The sequence below is a fragment of the Plasmodium coatneyi genome, chromosome 9 (assembly GCF_001680005.1).
Source record: "Plasmodium coatneyi strain Hackeri chromosome 9, complete sequence".
NCBI classification, from domain to species: Eukaryota; Apicomplexa; class Aconoidasida; order Haemosporida; family Plasmodiidae; genus Plasmodium; species Plasmodium coatneyi.
Genome location: NC_033564.1, coordinates 587,629 through 608,263, shown reverse-complemented (window position 1 = coordinate 608,263; position 20,635 = coordinate 587,629). Strand labels below are relative to the sequence as shown.

The window sequence follows — 20,635 nt, the reverse complement described above, 5'->3', positions numbered from 1 at the left end:
ACCAATTTGGTGGAAGCCAATTTAAGAGGCAGGTGATGTCTTCGCACATAGTTATGTCTCCTGTTGTTTTTCCCTCCCCCCGCGAGTTCTCAATTTTTTCGAAGCGCATTCAATAGAGGTGTAACAAACAGAGCGTACCAAAATTTTGTCAGTAATTTGACAATAAAAAAAAAATAAAAAAACTTTTTTAACTTGGTAAAAACATCATCTGAATTAAAGTTGCCACTTTTTTGTTGCATGCCTGACCGGGAAAGTCTAACCAAATTGTAAAGGGGCAACACCTACTTGAAATGCCACCTGCCTGCTATGCACCTTTTTTTTTAAAAAAAAACGTCAACACATTTGTTTGGAAACACAATCCTACGTTGCCTCCCGTTCTGCATACAAATGTAAAAAATGAAGGAAAAAAAAAAAAAAAATCATAAATTTATGGCTTCGAAAAAGCGATGAGATTTTCTACCTACATGGTTATGTAGAACGGAAGGAATGAATGTTGCGCACAAGTTACACCAACGCTGCTCAGAGGCTGCAACATAAGTGTCCCATGCCTTTTTTTTTTTATTTAGCAAAATGATGAAGTGTTATCTTTCGTACCTCTTGTTAGTGCCCCAGTTGGCAACCTGCTTCTCCGGGAGTCAACCAAACGTCAGTAGAAACACTCTCGTGTCAAATGCTGCAAACAACCTCCCCCTTAAAGTAAGCCAAAAAAAAGAAAAAGAGACACCACATTTTATGGTTACAACTGTGTGTAACTGTTGGGGCACCCATAGAAAAGGATCCTGCGGAAGGAACTGAACTTTTAACAAAAAAAAAGAAACATACATTTTTTAACACGTAAGAGTATTTTTCGGTGGAATATGCCTAGTTTTGCTGCTATTTTTTTCCGCTTCCGTCCCCCCCCCTCGCAGGTTTCCGTCATCGGCAGTGGGAGTTGGGGAACCGTCGTTTCAAAAATCGTCGCCGAGAATACGCACAAGTCGAAAATATTCCACCCACTGGTAAAAAAAAAAAAAAAAAAAAAAAAAAGCTATCTAGCGAGCGGTGCATAAATACATAAATCAGTATTCACTTACATGTTTGTGCGCATGAAACTATGCCTCCGTCCCATTCAAAGGACAATCCATGTGAGAGACCACTCCTTCCCCCTTTGCCACTTTACACAGGTTAGGATGTACGTAAAGGAAGAAATTGTAGACAACGAAAAATTAAGCAACATTATCAACACGAAAAAGGAAAACGTAAAGTACATGAAGGGGATGAAGGTGCCGGACAATGTAGTGGCCACTTCGAATTTGAAGGACGCGGTTGAGGATGCCGACTTGCTCATCTTCGTAGTGCCTCATCAGTACCTGGAGGTAACTCAGACGGGCGCAACGCGGCATCCATAATGGGAAATGTGCACTCGTGAGGGAGTCCACGTTCATGCACTACGAACATAATGCACTTCGCCTCTACCGATTTCTTCCCCCCCTGTAGAACGTGCTGAACGAAATTGTGAAAAACGAAAACCTCAAAAAAGACGCAAAGGCGATAAGCCTAATGAAGGGAATCAAGATAGACAACTGTAAGCCCACGCTTCTATCCAGTGTAATTGAGGACAAGCTAAAAATTCGGTGCGCAGCTCTGTCCGGCTCCAACATAGCGAATGTATGTACAAGTACCTAGGCATATCGCTTGAGGTTTTTGTAAAAGCGTACCAGATTGGCCTTTTCCCCTCTTATGTATCTTACCCTAAAAAAGGGGGAATTTCAACTGTTCACTACATTGGGGATGTATAGAGTTCTCCACTCATTTGCACCTTGTGCTAAGTGGAGAAGGCCCCAATTGAGCAAGCCACACGGGGGAATATACCTACCTGCAGGTGTAGTGAACAGCTTGCCACGAATTCGACAAGCATTCTTTTACATACAGTCCCAAAATACTTCCCCCTTTGATAACCGCAGGAGCTGTCCACGGAAAACTTCAGCGAAAGCACCATCGGATTTGAAGATGCCCATGATGCGGGGATCTGGCAGGAGCTGTTCGACAGGACGTACTTCAAGATAAACTGCGTCCAGGACAAGCCGGGGGTGGAGGTGAGGCCTGCAAGCAGTGTGCCAAAAACATACCACTGGGGGGGGGTGAATTTCTATATATCAACACCCGTGAATGCTAGTTCGTCTTCCCCACGGTACCCATAACCCCTTTACAACTTCCCCCCCACATGCACTGTGCAGACATGCGGGGCGTTGAAAAACGTAGTCGCGTTAGGAGTGGGATTTCTGGATGCATCCAGGAACAGCTATAACACAAAGTCAGCCATTATCAGAATTGGCCTTGACGAAATGAAGAGGTTCGCCCGGTTGTTTTTCCCCAACGTTCTAGATGTAAGTGCACCGAAGGGGGAAAAAAAAAATGGACGCACCGCCTAGATAGACTACCCAAAATGGAAATATAGTATCCCCCGAACAGGAGAGAATTAATCACTCTGCTGCACAAACCGAATGACGAATGAATTAATTTTTTTCTTTTCCCTTTTTAAGGAAACCTTTTTAGATAGTTGTGGCCTGGCTGATCTCATAACGACATGTCTTGGGGGTAGGAACCTCAAATGTGCACGGGAGTTCGCCACAAGGAACGGAACGGATTCCTGGGATAAGATCGAAATGGAGCTCCTCAACGGGCAGAAGCTTCAGGTATATAACTGCGCATCATCCGCATGTGCTAAACGTTAGAGGAAGCTCTGCACTAGCGAAATGGGCCATTCGATAAAAAGGCTGGTGAATGGACTTAGGTGCCTACACATTAAAAATAATCACCTTCGCGTCTTCCTGCTTCTGTGCGACACCAGCTGGACTGCTCCAACGCTATTAGTATTGTCGATCTCCCCCATGTAAAGAGACACACATATACACCCCCTCTTCGAATCACCCCCCCTCAGGGCATCCACACCGCCAAGGAAGTGTACTCTGTGCTGGAGCACCACAAATTAAAAGACGAATTTCCTTTATTCAGGACAATCTACGAAATTGCCTTTCGACATAAAAATCCGTCAAGCATTATTGACGTTCTTTCGACAAAAAAATTAAGACACATAAAGTATAGGGATTGAAGGGGATAAACCGAACGAAGAAAAAAAAAGCGGATACGAACGTATCAGTAGCCGCACGCACGTATTACTTAAACACACTTCTTAAACACTGCAAACACTTGCTCGGCAAAAATCGAGGCGCTACCGAAACATTTTCCATTCACTCATTTTGCGTTTTGCTAAAGTGAATGGACTCCCTCAAGTAGGGATGCTGCAGGGCCTGGTCTGGCGTGTACCGTTTGGAGGGGTCCAGCATGAGGCACTTCTCCAGCAAGTCCCCCAGCTGCTTTATTTTTTTTTTTAAAAATTGCATCTTGGGGCTATTCCCTACGAAAAAAAAAAGGAACGTTAAGGTTGAAATAGAATATCTTTGTTATGTTTGCTCAGTTGTGTGTTTACACATTCGGTGCATCACGCTCAGCACATATAGTCTGTTGGACGTTGGGATTGACTGGCCAAATAGTCCTGTTTTTCTCCTCACCTTTCAACCAGTATTGATGCTCCAGCAAATCACAGGTTATATTTTTGGTGGGCCTCAAGTCAGATATAATGCGCACCACTTCCTTCTTCGTGTAATAATCCCTGTCCACGTAGATGAAGTCCAGGTTGTCGTTAAAATGCTGCGAATAGAACTGACCCCCCTTTATCATCTTGTGGGAGAACTTCCCCTTGTATTCCATCATGAGCTTGATCATGTGGTTGTTCGATTTCCCCTGCGAGGGTGAAGAAAGTGGGAGCAGTTCAGTGGGTTCAGGGTTTGACGTCAACCCGTTTAAGGTTATTCGAGCGGCCTCATTGTTGCATCTCTTTCGTTGCAACATTTTCACTGCGGTGTTTTCCTTACGGGGAAGAGGATCTTTCCTGTGGCGAGCTCAAAAACGGTGGCCGCCGCTGACCAGACGTCAATCTGTGCATCGTAGCGAAATCCAAGAATAATCTCCGGGGCTCTGTAAAATCGACTAACTAGGTAGGAGGTAATTTCGTTTTCTGATATGTCGCTTGCGCTTCCCAAATCGCATACCTTTAGTGCGTTGAACTTTTCATTGATTAGTATGTTGTCCGGTTTTACTGCAAAAAGGGGGGGAGGTAAACAAACACAGCGTAAATGATGTTACCGGACGGGGAGAATAAATGAGGGGTTCATTTGACCCGCATAATTTTAATGTACACCTGCGAAATGGTTAATCAGGTTAATGAGCAATATTAAGTTTGCCCTTTCTGTTTTCCTCATTTTGGCACTTACAATCAGCGTGCATGATCCTGCACTTCCGCATATGCCTGAGGGCTATAAAGAGCTGCTTCGTGTAGCAGTGCACGGCTGTGGCGTTCAGGCCGTACCCATTGCCGTATCTGAGAAGGGAGGAACACGCAAAGTTGAAATATAGAAAAAGAGTTGTATGTGTGGCTCATTTCTTAATTGTTATCTCTACAGAAGCATATACACATACAACCATGACACGGAGGAAGTTGCACGATTTGCGCAGACGCCTCGAATCTGCTCAACGCGTTTTTCCTTCTTCTGTTACTTTTTAAGAGCTATCCTGAGGTTTCCCCACATCCACTCGAAAACCAAGCAAAGGTGGTTCTTATACTTGAGGCTCCGCAACAAACGCACGATGTGTCTCTTGTTATCCTTATCATACTCGTTTAACTTTTTTAGGATGGATATTTCCTTCTCTGCCGCTTTTCTCATCATATCGTTATCCCGAATGACTTTGATAGCCACAGGGATTTTCCCCACCTTGTCGTAACATTTTAAGACGTTGGAGAAGACTCCCTTACCGACTAGTTCGCACACGACGCTGTAGCGGTTGTCTATGACTTCACCAACGATGGCCTGAAGGGGGGCGCATTGGTAGAAAAAAAGAAAAAGGAATGTAGAAGTGTGTAAAGTTAGGAAAAACATATTAAATATATACACATGTACATATGTATGTCCTTCCAATAATTGCACCCGTGTGGCATAACAGCCGTAACTGATGGTCGCCACTTCTCTTTCTTTTCCACTCCGTGTCATCATCACGGAGGGGCTAACCTTGTAGTATCCCTCCGAGTCGTTCCAGTTATCCGCTAAGTTCACATTGTCAGATGCATAATAATTTGTTATTCTAATTTTTTCGATTTTTTTCTTTTTGCTTGGTTGCACACTTGAGAACATATCTACCTCGTCATTGTCGTTGTCTTCCTCTTCGTACTCTTCGACTCCGTGGGGTTTACTAGCCATTAGTCCCTTACTGGTTGTTGCGTCGTCCTTATTTTTATTCGTAAGAGGTCCTTCCTCGATGTTCTACATAGGGGGGTGGATTGGAAAGAGGGGACGGGTACACATATGCGTGTGTCATTATACTCACGTGTATACACTCTTTCATATGTACACGCTCCTTCACGTGCAGCGAATGTCTCACCATCTTGGTTCGCTCGTGGAGCTCCTTCTGCTTAATTATAAAGGCCCTAATTTTGGCCTTCTCTTCCGTAATCTTCTTTTTTAAGTCACTATATAAATCACTGGACTCCTTAAACGAATCGCTTTTCTCTTTGGTCGGTTTGTCGTCTATCATTTCGTGGTCGGACGATAGCGACGAACAGGTTTCCCCCATGACTTCCTTGTTCGGCGCGAATATACAGGCCGCGTCACTGTGAAGGGATGATTTGGGGGCAAAAAAAAAAATAGAGGTTCCACGAACGTACACATAAACGGGTAGGGGTGTGCACACAAGTGGCACCGATTTGCTACACACGTAGGAACAACCGGTATGGACACTACCAAAAACGATTCTAAGTGTGTTTTTTTTTCTTTTTTTTCTCTCTATTCTTTCTTTGCGAGCAGAACGGACGTAACTTCACATCCGTTCACAGAGTCGCTCACTTACTCATGGTCCACATCGTCCAGCATGGGGGGGATCTCGTTTAAACTTTCGGCTAAGTCATTTTTGTTGCAACTGGAGAAGGCGTCTTCGCCTTCCTCCTTTTTTACATTGTCACTTGGGTCTTCCTTACCGCTGCGTAGGGCATCGTTACCATTGCCCAAGACGCTGAGGTCACCGCTTATCACATCGTTCTCCTTTTCGTTGTCACTCACCAAATCCTTAAGTCGCTCTTTTATTGCCTCTCTTTTTCGCCTTCTTTCTTCCAAAAATTTATCTTCATTTTCTTCCTCCTTTAAAATTTTAAATTCATCCTCGCTGTTCGACGCTGCAGGGGGGAGGGCATACACATATATTGGGGTAAAGTAGTCGACATATAGGTCGACAAATGAGGAACATTGCGAAATAGGACACAACGAAGAGGCCTTACTCGATCCACCAGAGAAGTCCAAGCCGAGGTTGTTCGAACCAGAATTGCTACTAACAGAATGGTGAGAACTAAATGAATTTAAATTTTCTTTTGAATTTTTCTTTTGGTCTTTTTTTAAATTTAGTTTACTTTTATCATTTTCGTAATTTTTTTTTTTATATGAACCATTATCGGGACCTTTCTCTGCAAAATTTATCTTATGGTGGTGTTTTTTGATTCGCTTGGAATATTTATCCTCATCAGATTCGTAAGAGTTAGAGATCATTCTGCCCCTTTTGTCCTTCGCCATATTTGAACTTATTTGACAAACAAATAGGTGTGTACTTTTTCGTTTTTCGCGAATTGCCCGTTATGTTTTCTGTGTACAGCCCGTGCTCTTATAGGAGTCGTAAAATGAGGCATCTGTTTATTGGTTTAATATGGTACACATGCAGGTATGTATAAATATAAATGTGTGTGTGTGTGCGTGTTTTTTTTTTTTTTTTTCCAAAATGGTGGACAAGTCGAGGATTATATGTGCATATGTATGAGGCAAACGTGGAGATACACGTCGTCGCGCGGTATGGAGTAGCTGGGTGTTACTTTGTATCGCTACGATTGTGAGTTTTTCTGATCCTTGTTAAGATTATCTGCTCTTCAAAACGCTTGTTGCCTCCTCTTTGGCAATCTGTTCGATCCTCAATGCGTCTGCGTATGTCTGCTCGTTTCTCTGCTCACCATTTACAACTGACTGCATGTTTGTGGATGCCCAATTAGACCTGTCTGAAGGGAATAGGCGTGAATGGAAATAAAAAACGAGTGGAAAAAATAAAAGGAGCAAACGACAAAAAAACAAAAAAAACAACTCGTAAGACATACCTGATGGGTCACACAGAATGGACGACTCCCTCTTCCTCGATCAGCTTACTCGTGTCATATGCTTATGTAAGAATAAGGATCTTGACGCGAAACAAATGGGAAAGGAATTTTTTTTTTTTTTCGATATTTTTATTTCTTCAATGTGTGGTCATATGCAGCCATACACGGGTGTGAAAAACACATACGTATGCTTGCATATGCTCATGCGCATGTATGAAGTGCTGAGGGGCGCACGAAATTAATGTTACTTCAGACCGCTGAATACATGTCGTCCTCCTAGCTAATCATTCTGCTGGCTCGTAACAGTTTCACGAATATTGACAAACGACGAACACCTCACTTGAAAAAAAGAAAAATAAATAAAAAGGGGGCGATTTGAGATGGAGGCAATCTGGGGAAGCCACGTGACGACGTCAAGCGCGCGTGCAAAGCGACCACGCAAAATGGCTAAGCAAAATGGAAGGCACAATAAAACTTGTCCTATCAGCGGTGTGTAGGCTGAGGACGACGGTGCTGTGGTTGCCAAAGGAGCGGATTACACACAAACACGTACAGTCGTAGAAGGCACGTATACGCATATGAACGCAAGGCATGCGGGGGGCACCGCCTATGCTCGCAACGGAAGAGATGAAAATTGCACGGTACACCCACACGTTTTATTCGTTCCTTCATACATGCTTATTTTAAAATGCAACTTTTTTTTAAATATACAGTCTCACTTTTGTTTAAACTGATCGTTCACACAGAGCAATGGTTTGAACTCTCATCTTTCATGCTCGAGGGTACAGTTCTGGCGTGGAGTGGACGGATTGGCAATCAATCTTCCGGCGTCGTATGCGTAGAGGCGTCTGTACGTGTTATGTATGCTCGTTGGTACTTGTAAGCATTCGAATACGCCTTCGTTGGAATGCACACACGGCAGGGTGAAAAGGGGCAAAGAAATGGAGCAAAAAAATGAAAACAAAATGTATTTTTTTTTTTTTTGCGATTTTTTTTGTTATGTAATTATCGTTCGAATGGTTAAATCATATATTCTCCAAACCGGTAAAGATGGGGGGCGCATGATTCATTTTTTGCTTCTTCTTCCGAGTTACGGTCTTTTAATGTATCTCTTGCGCTTGGTCAGTGGCAATTTTTTCTTTCACTTGAATTTTTTTTTTTCCCACGTGTATACTCATCCAATATTGGCAAATATCTTGTCTCTCTCGAATGGGCGATTTATTTAATTCCTGTCGTCATCAAATTGAGAATTTTTTTTTTTTTTAAAAACATTTAGTAGCGGGGGCACATGGAAGTTCGCTTGCCAATGCGCATACACATCAGTACTTCTTTAAATAGGAAAGTGTAATTACGTACAAATGGAATGCGTTTAGCATATGGTACACTGAGCAACTCCACCTTTAGCATGTTCCTGTCACAAGCGGAATTTGCCTTTATGCTCCTTCTGAGGGATGGCACAAATATGTTCCATTTAAATCATCTGCGAATGGCAGAATAGCGTCAACGGCACCTACTTGATAGGCGTACTGAGATGTGCCAACTCAACCGTTGGTTAAGTGAAAACTTGTTCAGCAGGAGAGCGAACAGGAATTGTGTACACTTGCATGACGTTTCCTACGCGTATGATTGTGTTATACAAGCATGTATATGTGGCCGCATGAACGGATCTTTGTACGCGCGTAAATTGTTGCATTTTATTACGTGTTGGCTCATCCAAGCGGTATAATTTTCGCTCTTTTCCCCATTTAGCAATCCAACGAACGGGTTGAAGCATCTCTCATGAAGCGTCGGTTAAAAAAGGTTAGGAACGCGTGCACAGTGCATACATGTACAACATATGCATATGCAGTATACGATGTGGATGTTGTTACATCAAAATGGCCCAATTTAGAGGGGCGCTTGCCGTCACAAGGGGCGGGGTAGCGAATTAAGGAAAAAAACAACAAAAAAAAAAAGTTTACATACATATATGTACAGTGCACGCGTTTACATGTACGTTTTTGCACAAGGCGGAGTAAAGCAAACAAACCTGCAAAGAATGCGACCATAGATTAGTGCACCTTTAGTTGTAAATGAGTTAGTTTTTGTGTTCTCTGTTTTTATCGAAGCGATGGAAAAAAGGCATCAGCGGGTGAAAGGCAACCCCCAGAAAAGAACAATATAGGTTAAAAGGCAACATATAATAACTGCTGATCTGTTAAAATGTAGTGCATTATGTGGGGGGATTTTATCTTCTCTGCAACGGATTTTCCCAATTCACGTGATATAATGCGTGTTGACTTGCAAGTAGAGGAAAGTGACACACGTGTAGTACACCAGTATAATACACCCTTTTTACCGGCGTCATTCCATGAGATAGTTGCAGGTATAAAAAGATGTTCCAAGGGGTGGTTGCATTGGTGCAGGATTTCCCCCCCCAAAAAAGGCGTTTATAAAAAAGCACAAACTTTGAACAACGTCCAAAAGTTGCCCACGCCAGTGTGGGTACGTTGTGACTACTGTCGTTGCAGTTCAAGCGGGACAAAGAAATTAAAAAAAAAAAAAAATTACATAAACGAGGAAGTAAGCCAAAAAATGGCACATAAGGTGCTCTTATACAGTTTTAAAAATGAAAAAAAAAAAAAAAATGGCACTACAAGATTTGTAGCATTTTCCCGTGTGCACACTAGTTGGGGTCCTTTATTGCCGCACTGATGGATCGTCCCTTAGTTCGTCCCAGTTCGGCTTCTGCAGTTTACGGACCCTACCCTTTATCCGCGTTGTGACTGCCCTTATCCCATTCGACTGGTTGTGCCTCCTTCTGACTGAGCAGCCTGGCGGCACGCATCTGCTTCATCTTTATAACAATGTCGAGCTCTTGGTTAGCCAAATAAATTAGCTTCTCCTGTATCTTATTTTCTTCCTCTGTAATTTTTTCGATCTCTCTGTCTATTTCGTACAGCTCAAATTGGTCATATTTGATAACAGGTGAAGTGGCTTCATCATTCGAATGGCACGTAAAAGCGTCCTCTTCCTCACCCACCTGTGCGAAATGGACACTTGGATTTGCTCCTCCAACAGGGGAATCGTCCTCCAAGGGATATTCCACCTTATTATGTTGAGCGGAATGGCTTAGTCGTTCCTCCAAAGGATACTTCCTCTCATGGTAGGGAGGAAGATAATCCAAGTCAGCCTCCTCATTCACTTTATCAAAATGGGTATCATTCCCAATTTTACCGACTTTTCTCTTGTTTCCATTATGCAGGTCCCTTTCGTGCGTTGCTTCATTTGAGGCCCCCCCAGTAGGATCACCACACACCGTATCATTAACAGGTTCCGTGTTTTTTACGCAGGTGCTATTCGCTAGTTCGTTGAAGAAGCTATGATCCACACATTCTCTCTTCCCATTTGGGGATCCACCTATGTGGTTTTTCTGTTCCGACTTGTGTACAAATTTCTGATGCTTAGGTGTAGCCGTGGAATGGCCGCTCTGCAAGCCTCTAAATTGGGAAGAGGTAAAAGCAGTCTTGATAAAGTTACCCGTTTTATTATTATCCCTTTTTATGATTTGAGTTAGTGGAGCGTCACCACATGGGTTTGTATTTTTTTTTTTTGCAACTTTGCTAACAGGACCCTTGGCATTACGCGCATAGCTGGTGCATTTCTTGTCCTCCTTTTCGGCCTTGCTTGAATCTAAAAATATTTTCGATTTAATTGTCCTGTTGACAACGACAATTTCTTTATCCGAGTCGTCACTCTTCTCGTCATCGTCTGCGTCCTTTGTGGAAGTAAACTTTTCCCGTTCGCTTGAAATTCTGTTTTTTGCACACTTTGGTTTATTCATCTTTAGTGGCATTAGAAGACTGTTCACATGTGCAGACAACGTGGGTGGAAGAGCGAGCAGGTAGGAGAGCAACTACTCCTTTCAGGTGCATCTCTGCACACATGCGTACCACCTATGTAGGGGTGTGTAAACATGCCCAGACAAACGGACAATTATCGCCCACGCAGAGGCTACACTTTGCAGGGTGCAACATCGGGACAAGGAAGGCATGCTCGTTTGTTATGCCGATCATAGGAGGGATGGGAAGGCACATTAAAATGTATTAAATTTGTGATGCGCTTTTCCGTGAGTGTGGCAACTTAGGAACCGATTGGATGCTCTGCCTTTGCGGGGGGGCGTAAATATTTCCTTCATTCGATTAGCCTCATCTAGCATTTCCATCTGAACAAAGTGCTTTTTTCTTTTTTGGCGAGCTTGATACGGATTAATGGCTAAATTGGAAGTGGTGCAATAAACTGACCGGGATAAAAAGGGCATACTTCGGAGGGTACTTTTTGCCCTCCACCTAGGTAAGTGTTCGAGCGGGGCGTTAAACCGAATGGCATCCCCCATCTTATGGCAGTACTGTTAAGTGTGCGGGGTGCTGGGGAAGCTCCAAAGGAGTTCACCCTAACGCGCAATTCCTTGCACGCCTGCATGAGCATAGGATTCCTGTCTAATGTGCTTACCGCAGCGCACGTCACAAAAAAAAAAAAAAAAAAAAAAAAAAAAAGCAAATTGGACGAATAGCAAATTAGAAAAATAACAAATTGACAAATGAGCGAACAATCGGGCACTAAAAAAAAAAAAAAAAAGGGCGTAAGTGTTCCATGGGAAGGAAAACTTCCCCCGCAAGCGTATTTCCCACGAGGAGTGTACTCACAAATGAAGCATTTTCTTAGAGTAGCAGAAGCCAACCCTTTCGAATGCATCAAGACGAACATTCCTCAATATGTTACAGAATACAAGTGCACAATCTCCTTGGTAAGAAAAATAACATCCTCCATGCCAGATTTGGGGTTCGCTTTATTGAGGAGGAGAAATATATTCACAATTTTTTCCACTTGGGAAAGATACTTTTTTTTCATTACTCCTAAATGGTTAGAACTTAACCGATCGTTCCGACAGATGTGGTAAAAAAAATGATTAACAAATAACATGCAGGAAATGATAATGACCGTGTCGTCAAATCGGCTCTCCAAATCTGGAATACAAATGACGTCATTAAAAACGGAAATGAGGAACTTATTGACAATGTAGGGTGATCTAGTAATAAACATGAGTTCGTAGAGGAGGGAATATTTTGAAATGCTGCTTGTGAGGTTAAAGGATAAGGCGCGTAGACTCACTTTTTCCATTTTCAGACTTTGTTCTTTCTCATAATAAATGTTTTCCTTGCTAGTGGGTTCAAATTGGTTGACACTATCAGACAACTCTTCTGCATCTTTTTTAGATGTACCACATTTAACTGTGTAGAACCCATTGTTTAACAAAAAGAGGTTGAAATCAATTGCGTTCAACACATTTCTTAGGGACACATTTTTGCCCCATATTTTTCCATGCATGTATATACACCCTGCTATGGCATATTTAATGTTGCTCAGTTTGTCGGTGTAGGGAAGTTTTGTCTTCTTCTTAATTGGGCTTAGAAATATTTCTGAAAATCTTAATTTGATCTGTTCGGCCAGGGGGGTGGGTTCATCTGCTGCTTTGGTCTCCCCACCAGTGGTGTGCTTTGGCCTATTTGCCTGCTTCTCCAGCTGTGCTTCCTTTGGCAAAGGTTTTCTTTCCTTTAGTAGGGGCTTTCCTTCCTTTGGTGAGGGTTTTCCTTCTTTTAGTAGGGGCTTTTGGACCTTCCCCTCGGGCGAATTCTCCACCGGGGTGACGTCATCGCTGCGCTCTTCCTCAGGTAGAAGAACATCCAGTATAGATTCATACCTCCCCCTGAGCACACAGTACACACTTTTGTAGATGTCATTTATGCTGACCGACTCCAGGAGGTGGTTGTCCACGAGGATCATTTCTGCGATGAGTCCGAACACAACTAAGATGTTGTGCAGGTTTCTTTGTAGCTCGGTGGAGGGCTCCGCTTCGTTATCTTCGCAGTCGTTCATTTTGCTCTGTCATGGTGTTCTCTGTGGAGGTCTATGCGCAAGTATTTCTATGTGTTGTTTTTAAGTGGTGTTCGAGGTTCGGGGTTTCGGATTTGTTCCTCTGATTAATACCTCTGAATTTTTTTTTTGTTTTTTTTTTCTTTCCATGGTGGGTTTATCTATTGTAACTACGCTTACGCCTACCAATGCACTCCTGCAACGTGTGCAGTTTGGGAACCACGCTCGGAGAAACATGAAAAAGGGTTCACCTCTCCAGGATTAGCATGCTCCTTCAAAAAGGGAAGTGAAGAAGAAACAAAAAAAAAAAAAAAAAAACGAAACGGTGAGGGATCACGTTCTCAGTGTGACATGCTTGGGACGGCGCGAACCGATTTGCAGCAACCTCAGTAACACATTCTGCGCAGAGCGGCTAATGGGTTCGCAAAAAGAAAGCGGTCACACAGTTGGAAGAGATTGTGAGGGAAGAACCCGATCGGGGATCCCCTGAACACGAGCACGTGTAAAATAAAATTACGACGGGGGGCAAGTATATTCTGGTGCAAAAAAAAAAAAAAAAAAAAAAAAAAAGCATGTGTATGATGCGTGAGCAGACGAAGGGAACCATCCCCATGAGTGTTTCTTCGTAGGCGGGTCCACGCGTCGCGCGTGATTATCCTGTGGGGTGTACCCTATGTAAGTTGCCCTATGCGAGTTACCCCATGTGAGCTTCTTCGCCTTGACCATGCTAGCCCCGTACCGCAGTAGAATGCTGCAGCGGTGGGTGCTGCGGAACGGGAAGCGTGTGTTCCACGTGAAGTGCTGGCCAGATGGAAAGAAGCACTTCTACTGCGTTTTTAAAAGACATTTCGGTGACAGTTCGATGGGTGGAGAAGCGAACAGTACGGCCAAATCACCATCCCGCAACCGCAGTAGTCTCCCCCCCAGTGAAGAAATCACCCAGCATATCCAAAAGGAGTACGGAATTTCCCCAGTTCTATAGATGTAAATATCCCACGAAATGGAGAAAGCGATTTGTTCAAAGTGAGCAAAAGGTGGAATGCCTTTTTCAAGTGTGAAAAGGATTTATACGACGTGATAAATAAATATATAAAGACAAATAAAATGGACTACCATTTGCACGCCTACTTAGGGGGCACTACCCATGAGGAGGGACAGGGGGGGGAAAATGTTCAGGGCAGGCCACCTCAAATGGAAGAACAATTGAGGAACATTTTAACCTACATTATGTCCCTTTTTTACAAACAAATTCAAGACTTCAACATTGTGTCTGTCCTAAGTGAGCGTATTATACATTTACTAAATGGAGGTATTTCCCAAAGTGGTGCTAATGGGGAGGGCAACCCCACGGAGGAGGACAGCTTCCACCTTGACAAGGCTACCATTTTAAGCACACTTGAGGTGTACAATTATGTGAATGCCATGAACGATGAATTATTCGATCGGCTGTTTTCTCTACTGAACAAATATTACGTGGAGGCAGCACGACCGGGAAGTCCCCTCATAATCAGCGAAGACGAAATTGTGCTCACGCTGAAAAGTCTGTATATCCAAAAGTTTAAAAATCATACCATTGTGGATACAATAATAAGGTCACTTAGGGACGCCCCTCATTTGAGTCCACACCTTTCGGTGCAGTCGTTCCTTTACCTGACGTTGCTATCCAGGATGGATAACGATTCCCTTTGCAGGGTAAACTCTGCATTATTTTATGGCTGCCAGATCGGGCAACTAAGCCGGGAATACTCCAGTGCATCCACCGAAGAGAAGACAACCAACCCAAACGGGAAGGAACAATCCACCACAACTGATGCAGCCACCTTGGAAAGTCAAATTGAGCAAATAAAATTTAGAGTCCCCCTATCAGCAACAGATTGTATAAAGCTGCTGTATGGCTACTTCCTCCTGGGGGAAAACCACATTAACTGGTTCGTCATCCATAAACTCCTGCTCCGATTGCACGAGGAATTGAAAGATGAGGAGAAAACCCTTCTCCTACAGAAGGAGAACAAAAAGGTACTCCAAATGGTAACCATCGTGAGGACCTATTTAAGGTACAAAAAAAGAAGCCTCTACGATAATTTGCCCAAAGGTCTCAAAAGGGTATTAAAGAATTTGCAAAGTCTGCATGCAGATGAAGAAAACTCAAAAAGGAAGGACAGGAAATTTGTCCAAAAAGTGTCTTGGCATTTAATAAAGCTTCGCATTGCGCATGTCAAGAATGCATATAAAGGTGGGATCCCATTAGACATTTTGGAGAAGACTAAAAAACTGGTGTGGATGTGCTTCTCATACCACCAGTACTACGTTAGGACGATTGACTTAACGGCAGAAACCTTGTTTCAGATGGATTTACTAAAAGCCATGAATTATAAGATTGCCAAAGTGCACTATTATCAGTTTTCGCGCATGAAGGCAAGGCGAACTCGATTCGAGTACATACGGATGTGCCGGTACTACACGCTGCGCGACCGACGCAACTACGATGATGAATTCGAGGGGTGGAATTTGCCCTACATCAACTGGTACCACAGGAAGAACAAAAACGTCCACGTGTCCAACTATTTTTACGGCTACACCCCCGTTTCGCACATGCAATATTAGCCACATGCAGGGGGGACGGACGCACACGTGTATTCAAGCAGGTGTGCTTGCGTACGTGCCTAACGAAGGCCGTTCCCGCATTGGGTCCGTAACGCCGACAAATATGGACCCGTTGGTGCAGGGCACCTCCGCTCAGGCATCCCTCCCCCTTTAATAAGGTAAGGGTCCACGGGATTAACAAAAAAAAAAAAAATTTACTTCAATTTATCCTTCATTGAACTCCAAAGCGATACATTTTTTTGCGCACACTAGTTCTACATTTTTTTTTTTTTCTCCCCCTTTGTTGTTACGTCCAGGGGAAGTTCCACCGCATAAACCGCGCACGTGTATGTTTATACCTACACACATACGTGTGTACGTTTCTCTTTCCCCCGTGCACGCCTCCTTTTTTCGTTGTCACTTCGTCCAAGCGGACGAAGCAAAGAACTGCGCGCTGGAAAAACACCGCACGTATGTTTGCAGAAAAAATAACGCGTTATTTAAGCCATTCGTTTGGTAAAATATTGCCACAAAATTATTTCCCGCCAAAGGCGCACGTGATCAGCGCGATTCACCCGATCCGCTCCGTCCACGCCATCCCCCCAGGGTGTGCACGAACGTGTGTTATGGGTACCATAGCCGTGCGGGAAAAATCGCCAAAGTGGGAAAACCAGCGCGCACACCAGTTCGACTGCTAAAAACGCGCAATAATTAGCGCAACATTCCTCGCACGGGTGGAAAACAAAAACCTCTTCGTACCCATTTGTGCACGCAGTCACTTCTGCGCAGTTCAGTATGAGTTCTTTTTTTTTTTCCCAGTAAGATTACGCGTTTTCCTCAACATTGCGCACTCGTATAAGTACACATGTGCTGTACAATTATGTTTATGTACGTGCATTGACTTGGTGATTTTGATGGGAACCGCTTGCGAAAAAAAATTGCCTGCGTAATTAGCCCCATTGGAAATTTCCCTCGTCGTGCGTGATGCATGTTCATTTTCCCCTATCCAAATGCTCCTTCTTAATACTCCCTTCCAAAAACTTCTTTTTTTTTTTTTTTTTTTTTTTTTTTTTTCCTTTTCTGTGTACCATCCTTTTGGCCGCCCATTTTTGACAATTCTCCGACAGCCTTCTATCAATGGGTGTTAAGCGCGCATTTCTGGCCTCCGTGTAATTATACCAATGCACAGCGTATGAGTGTACACCTCCGTACAGTACACATGCCTTTACACCCATACACATATGTTATGTGTGTCCATGCAAATCTTCCGCAAACTTTTGCGGCGTCCCGAACTCCATACAAGAGAATTTCACCCAGTTAAGATTCTATACTAATCTAGAAGAAAAAAAAAAAATTCAAGTCGGAAAATTTAGGAGTGAAATTCGCGCACGCCCTTTGTAGTTTTATTTAATGATGTAATAATAATATCTTTGTATAGCATTGGCCCTGATTTTTTTAGAAGAATTATCTTTCTTTTTTTTTGTTTGTTTGATAAAAAATTGCGCAAACTGTGTAACATTAGCAAATATGAAAGGAGAAAAGTGCCCATAAGGAGTAGCCCACCCGAATGGCTTAAACCAGTTGCATAGCTCGCAGCCAACTTTTCTCTTCAGTAATTATTATGTGATGTATAGCGATAAGAGGGGGTGAAACTAGGAAGAAAAAAAGAGAGAAAAAAAAAAGCACTGTGTATAGCACCTCAGTTGATAGCAGGACAAGCCGACCGGGCACGAAAAGGAGTGAAGCATTAGCGGAGCTAGAAGTGGAAACAGCAACCAAATGATCAGTACCCCTGGTGACACGAAGCAAACCAACAGAAGCAAATACACACGGAAGGCAGTAATTGATGTTCCGAAAGCGCATTATTTTACACATTTATCCAAGGAGTAAATATCGAAAATGATTTTTAGGTGAGCGTCATTCTAAAAAAAAAAAAAATGAGAATAAATTTCTTCAAAGAAAAAAACAAGATTAAATTGAATAAGAACTTTGACCTCGAATCAGACAATCCTTTTTCTAATGCAAACCCAGAATCGAATAATTACCTGACGGCCAACAGTGGTAACGAAGCGGGAGGGGAGTCTAAAAGAGAGCGCAAAGAATAGACAATAGATAATGGACGAAATGAGAGTAGAAAACAGCGTAGATGGAACGAATAATCTTATATGCCAATCAGTCACCAACTTGTAGGCGCTTCCCATCTCCATGCAAATCTCCTTCTCACCCCCTTCCGCTCAGATAACGAATATGACCATTATGGGTTTGAGAAGAATAAAGAATACCCAGGCGAATCTACTACTGATAAAGGGGCACTAGAGAAGCATAAGAAAAAAATTGAAAAAAGGTACCTCCCTGAGCGAAACTAAGCCACGTCGCATTGGCCATGGGGGGGAGAGACTTGGTTCTCCACATTTTTTTGTGCCAACGCAGATGTGTATGCACTGATATATGTACATTTGCGCATTACACCTGAGATCATCACCTCCCTCGTCCCCCTCCCATAGATGGCAGGTATATTTTACCTTCAAAAGGGACATAAAAAAAAGTTACTACCTAAAGACGCTAATTAGAAAGGGAATTCCGGACAAGCTAAGGTTCGTCAAATATGCAACCCGTCGAGCAAAAAAATAAAATATCCACATGAAGAATAGTAAAAATAATAAATGAAAGGATAAATAAGTGAGTGAATTGAGCCCACACGTAACAGTCGCTCCGTGCTAATTCCCCCATTTGCAGACCGGACATATGGCCGTACCTGTTAGATAGCATGGTGATGTACGTGAAGTATCCTACCATATATGAAAAGTAAGCAACCGTAGCGGGGACACAAAAAGGGGAAAAAAGGGAAAAATAAAACACTCAGTGGCTACAACAACAGTGGTGGTACCCACATTTGCGGCATACATGGCCACCCCAGTTGGGCAATTCAAACATGTGATTGACTAAGCACGCTGCATACCCCGAATTGTCACACCACAAACGGTTTTACCTTCCTTTGTTAACTGCGCAGATGCCTAAACAGTGAACTCGAGGCGAAAGTTCTCAGCCAAATTGAGTTGGACATAATCCGAACCTTCCCCCATAACAAAAACGTGTGTGTAGTTTTATATCAACAAGAATTAGATGTGTACATATGATCAGTCCTATGAGTGTACCCGGCAATCTAATGGCTTTGGGATGACTTTATAGTTATTTAAGATTAACCCGCTTAACGCATTTATATATATGTATTTTTTTTCTTTCCCTTCTTCGAAGTACCGAATGAATTCCCCCGGATTAGTTCAGCTGAGGAACGTCCTGCACGCTTTTGCTGTTTATAAGCCCAAAATAAATTACTGCCAGGTGAGGAGAAGCCGAAAAATTTCACCTTACTATTCTTACCCCTGATGAGGATAATATTTTTAAAGAGATATATGCGCATAGCTATGCTTTTGTGCAAAGAAAATGTCCTGAGCTATTGAAATAGTGCGTTATTGGCTTATTTTACCGTCCCATCTTCGGAGATGCACCCTACTGTGAAGTTTAACACATGCTTCTGCTTAATGTTTCCTCCCCAAATTTGATCTACACTTTTGATCTGCACTTTTCTTTATAATTTTTTCCCCCCCTTTGTGACCGCCGTATTCTCCCCCGCAGAGCATGAATTTTATCGCAGCCATCGCGTTAATATTTTTAAAAGAAGAATTAGCTTTTTGGTCTATTGTCCAGTTAATCGATTCGGATTATTCCCACGAGAAAATTAACATCAGCGGTTAGCACGTGCGTTGTGGCGTTCACACCATTCGGTTCTAATTGGCACCCATCACACGTATCTTTATATGGCTGTGTCCCCCTCCTAAATCATCTCACCTTCCCCTTCACACCACGCAGATTATTACAACAGCGAAATGAGGGGGCTTCGTAGAGACATTATCGTCATAGAAGAATTGATACGAACGAAGTTGCCGGATGTGCACTTGCGTTTGAAGTAGGCCCCTTGCGTGTGCATAATTTGTGCAATATGGCTGCTCTATACCGCGCATTCGCTGTTCGTCCTTCATCGTTCGCCGTTTGTCTATTTTCCCCCATCCTTCTGCCCACCCCCACAGAGAATTCGATGTTGACCTTTCTTGGATTTGTTCCGAGTGGCTGTTGTGCTTATTTTGCACGGCCTTTCCGGTGAGCACTTAGCAGGGGTCCTTCACACAACGAAATGGCTGTGACTCATCGTTCTACGTGCACACGCGGATGCGCGTGTTCCAGGGTTTATATTCTCATATATCTGCATATATTTCTCCACACGGGTTTGTATTCCTCGCCTTCCCCAGATCACCACGACGTTACGCATATGGGACTGCCTCTTCTACGAAGGAGACAAAATTATCTTTAGAATCACATTGGCCTTATTTAAAATGAATCAGGAAAAATTAATTGAATTAAATTCATTAGAGTCCATCCTATTATTATTTAAGGAGACAACCAAAAATATGGTAAGCATGCGAACACCGGTGAAGGGGTAGCCGTGAGGAATCCCTTTTTTTTCTTATCACCAATTTGTTGCGTGACAAATTAAGCGCAGGGAGTAGTGGATGAGAGAATAGCTTGGCGAACGTTTTTCGCCCCTCCGTTTGGTTGCTCCATTTTGCGTCCACGCCATTTGACATCGTCCACTTTTCATTCCGCCCCCAATCCACGCAGGTCGAATGCGACAAACTGATGTACATCGCTTTCAACGAAATAGGTGTGTTGAAAAAAAAACACATAAGAAAGTTGAGGGCGAAAGCTGAAGGCATCATAAAAAGTGGTGTAACATAAAGGAATGCCCCAGTCTACCCACCCGTCCCAATGCACATGAGCACGACGTCCTATGTGCACGTTCCAAATCCCACCATTTGTTAGTTAATTTATTTTACCCCCTATTTTTTTGTTACGTTATTT

General features: G+C 43.0%; 6 protein-coding genes across 6 annotated transcripts; 3 read left to right on the top strand and 3 right to left on the bottom strand.

The window, feature by feature from the left end:
- Positions 1-570: 570 nt before the first annotated feature.
- PCOAH_00024640 (Glycerol-3-phosphate dehydrogenase [NAD(+)]) lies at positions 571-3,091 on the top strand (the record flags this gene model as incomplete). The annotated part of the gene is made up of 8 exons (XM_020059269.1): positions 571-696; positions 909-998; positions 1,164-1,355; positions 1,477-1,647; positions 1,944-2,075; positions 2,217-2,366; positions 2,523-2,675; positions 2,921-3,091. 8 exons carry the CDS (start codon positions 571-573, stop codon positions 3,089-3,091), a joined length of 1,185 nt encoding a protein of 394 aa, XP_019914860.1.
- Positions 3,092-3,230: 139 nt separating this feature from the next.
- On the bottom strand, positions 3,231-6,653 carry PCOAH_00024630 (Protein kinase; the record flags this gene model as incomplete). Its single annotated transcript, XM_020059268.1, has 9 exons — positions 3,231-3,397; positions 3,552-3,783; positions 3,915-4,138; positions 4,314-4,420; positions 4,597-4,907; positions 5,106-5,357; positions 5,476-5,704; positions 5,941-6,262; positions 6,365-6,653. 9 exons carry the CDS (start codon positions 6,651-6,653, stop codon positions 3,231-3,233), a joined length of 2,133 nt encoding a protein of 710 aa, XP_019914844.1.
- Positions 6,654-9,965: 3,312 nt separating this feature from the next.
- On the bottom strand, positions 9,966-11,045 carry PCOAH_00024620 (Uncharacterized protein; the record flags this gene model as incomplete). The annotated part of the gene is made up of 1 exon (XM_020059267.1): positions 9,966-11,045. One exon carries the CDS (start codon positions 11,043-11,045, stop codon positions 9,966-9,968), a length of 1,080 nt encoding a protein of 359 aa, XP_019915185.1.
- Positions 11,046-11,971: 926 nt separating this feature from the next.
- On the bottom strand, positions 11,972-13,138 carry PCOAH_00024610 (Uncharacterized protein; the record flags this gene model as incomplete). The annotated part of the gene is made up of 1 exon (XM_020059266.1): positions 11,972-13,138. The coding sequence occupies one exon, from the start codon at positions 13,136-13,138 to the stop codon at positions 11,972-11,974; it is 1,167 nt and encodes a 388-aa protein (XP_019915047.1).
- A 745-nt stretch (positions 13,139-13,883) lies between these two features.
- On the top strand, positions 13,884-15,739 carry PCOAH_00024600 (Uncharacterized protein; the record flags this gene model as incomplete). Its single annotated transcript, XM_020059265.1, has 2 exons — positions 13,884-14,016; positions 14,118-15,739. The coding sequence occupies 2 exons, from the start codon at positions 13,884-13,886 to the stop codon at positions 15,737-15,739; spliced, it is 1,755 nt and encodes a 584-aa protein (XP_019914915.1).
- Positions 15,740-17,655: 1,916 nt separating this feature from the next.
- PCOAH_00024590 (GTPase activator protein) lies at positions 17,656-20,512 on the top strand (the record flags this gene model as incomplete). Its single annotated transcript, XM_020059264.1, has 11 exons — positions 17,656-17,779; positions 17,957-18,062; positions 18,223-18,312; positions 18,455-18,523; positions 18,729-18,810; positions 18,974-19,060; positions 19,355-19,469; positions 19,589-19,685; positions 19,807-19,876; positions 20,026-20,187; positions 20,396-20,512. 11 exons carry the CDS (start codon positions 17,656-17,658, stop codon positions 20,510-20,512), a joined length of 1,119 nt encoding a protein of 372 aa, XP_019915076.1.
- Between the last annotated feature and the right edge of the window lie 123 nt (positions 20,513-20,635).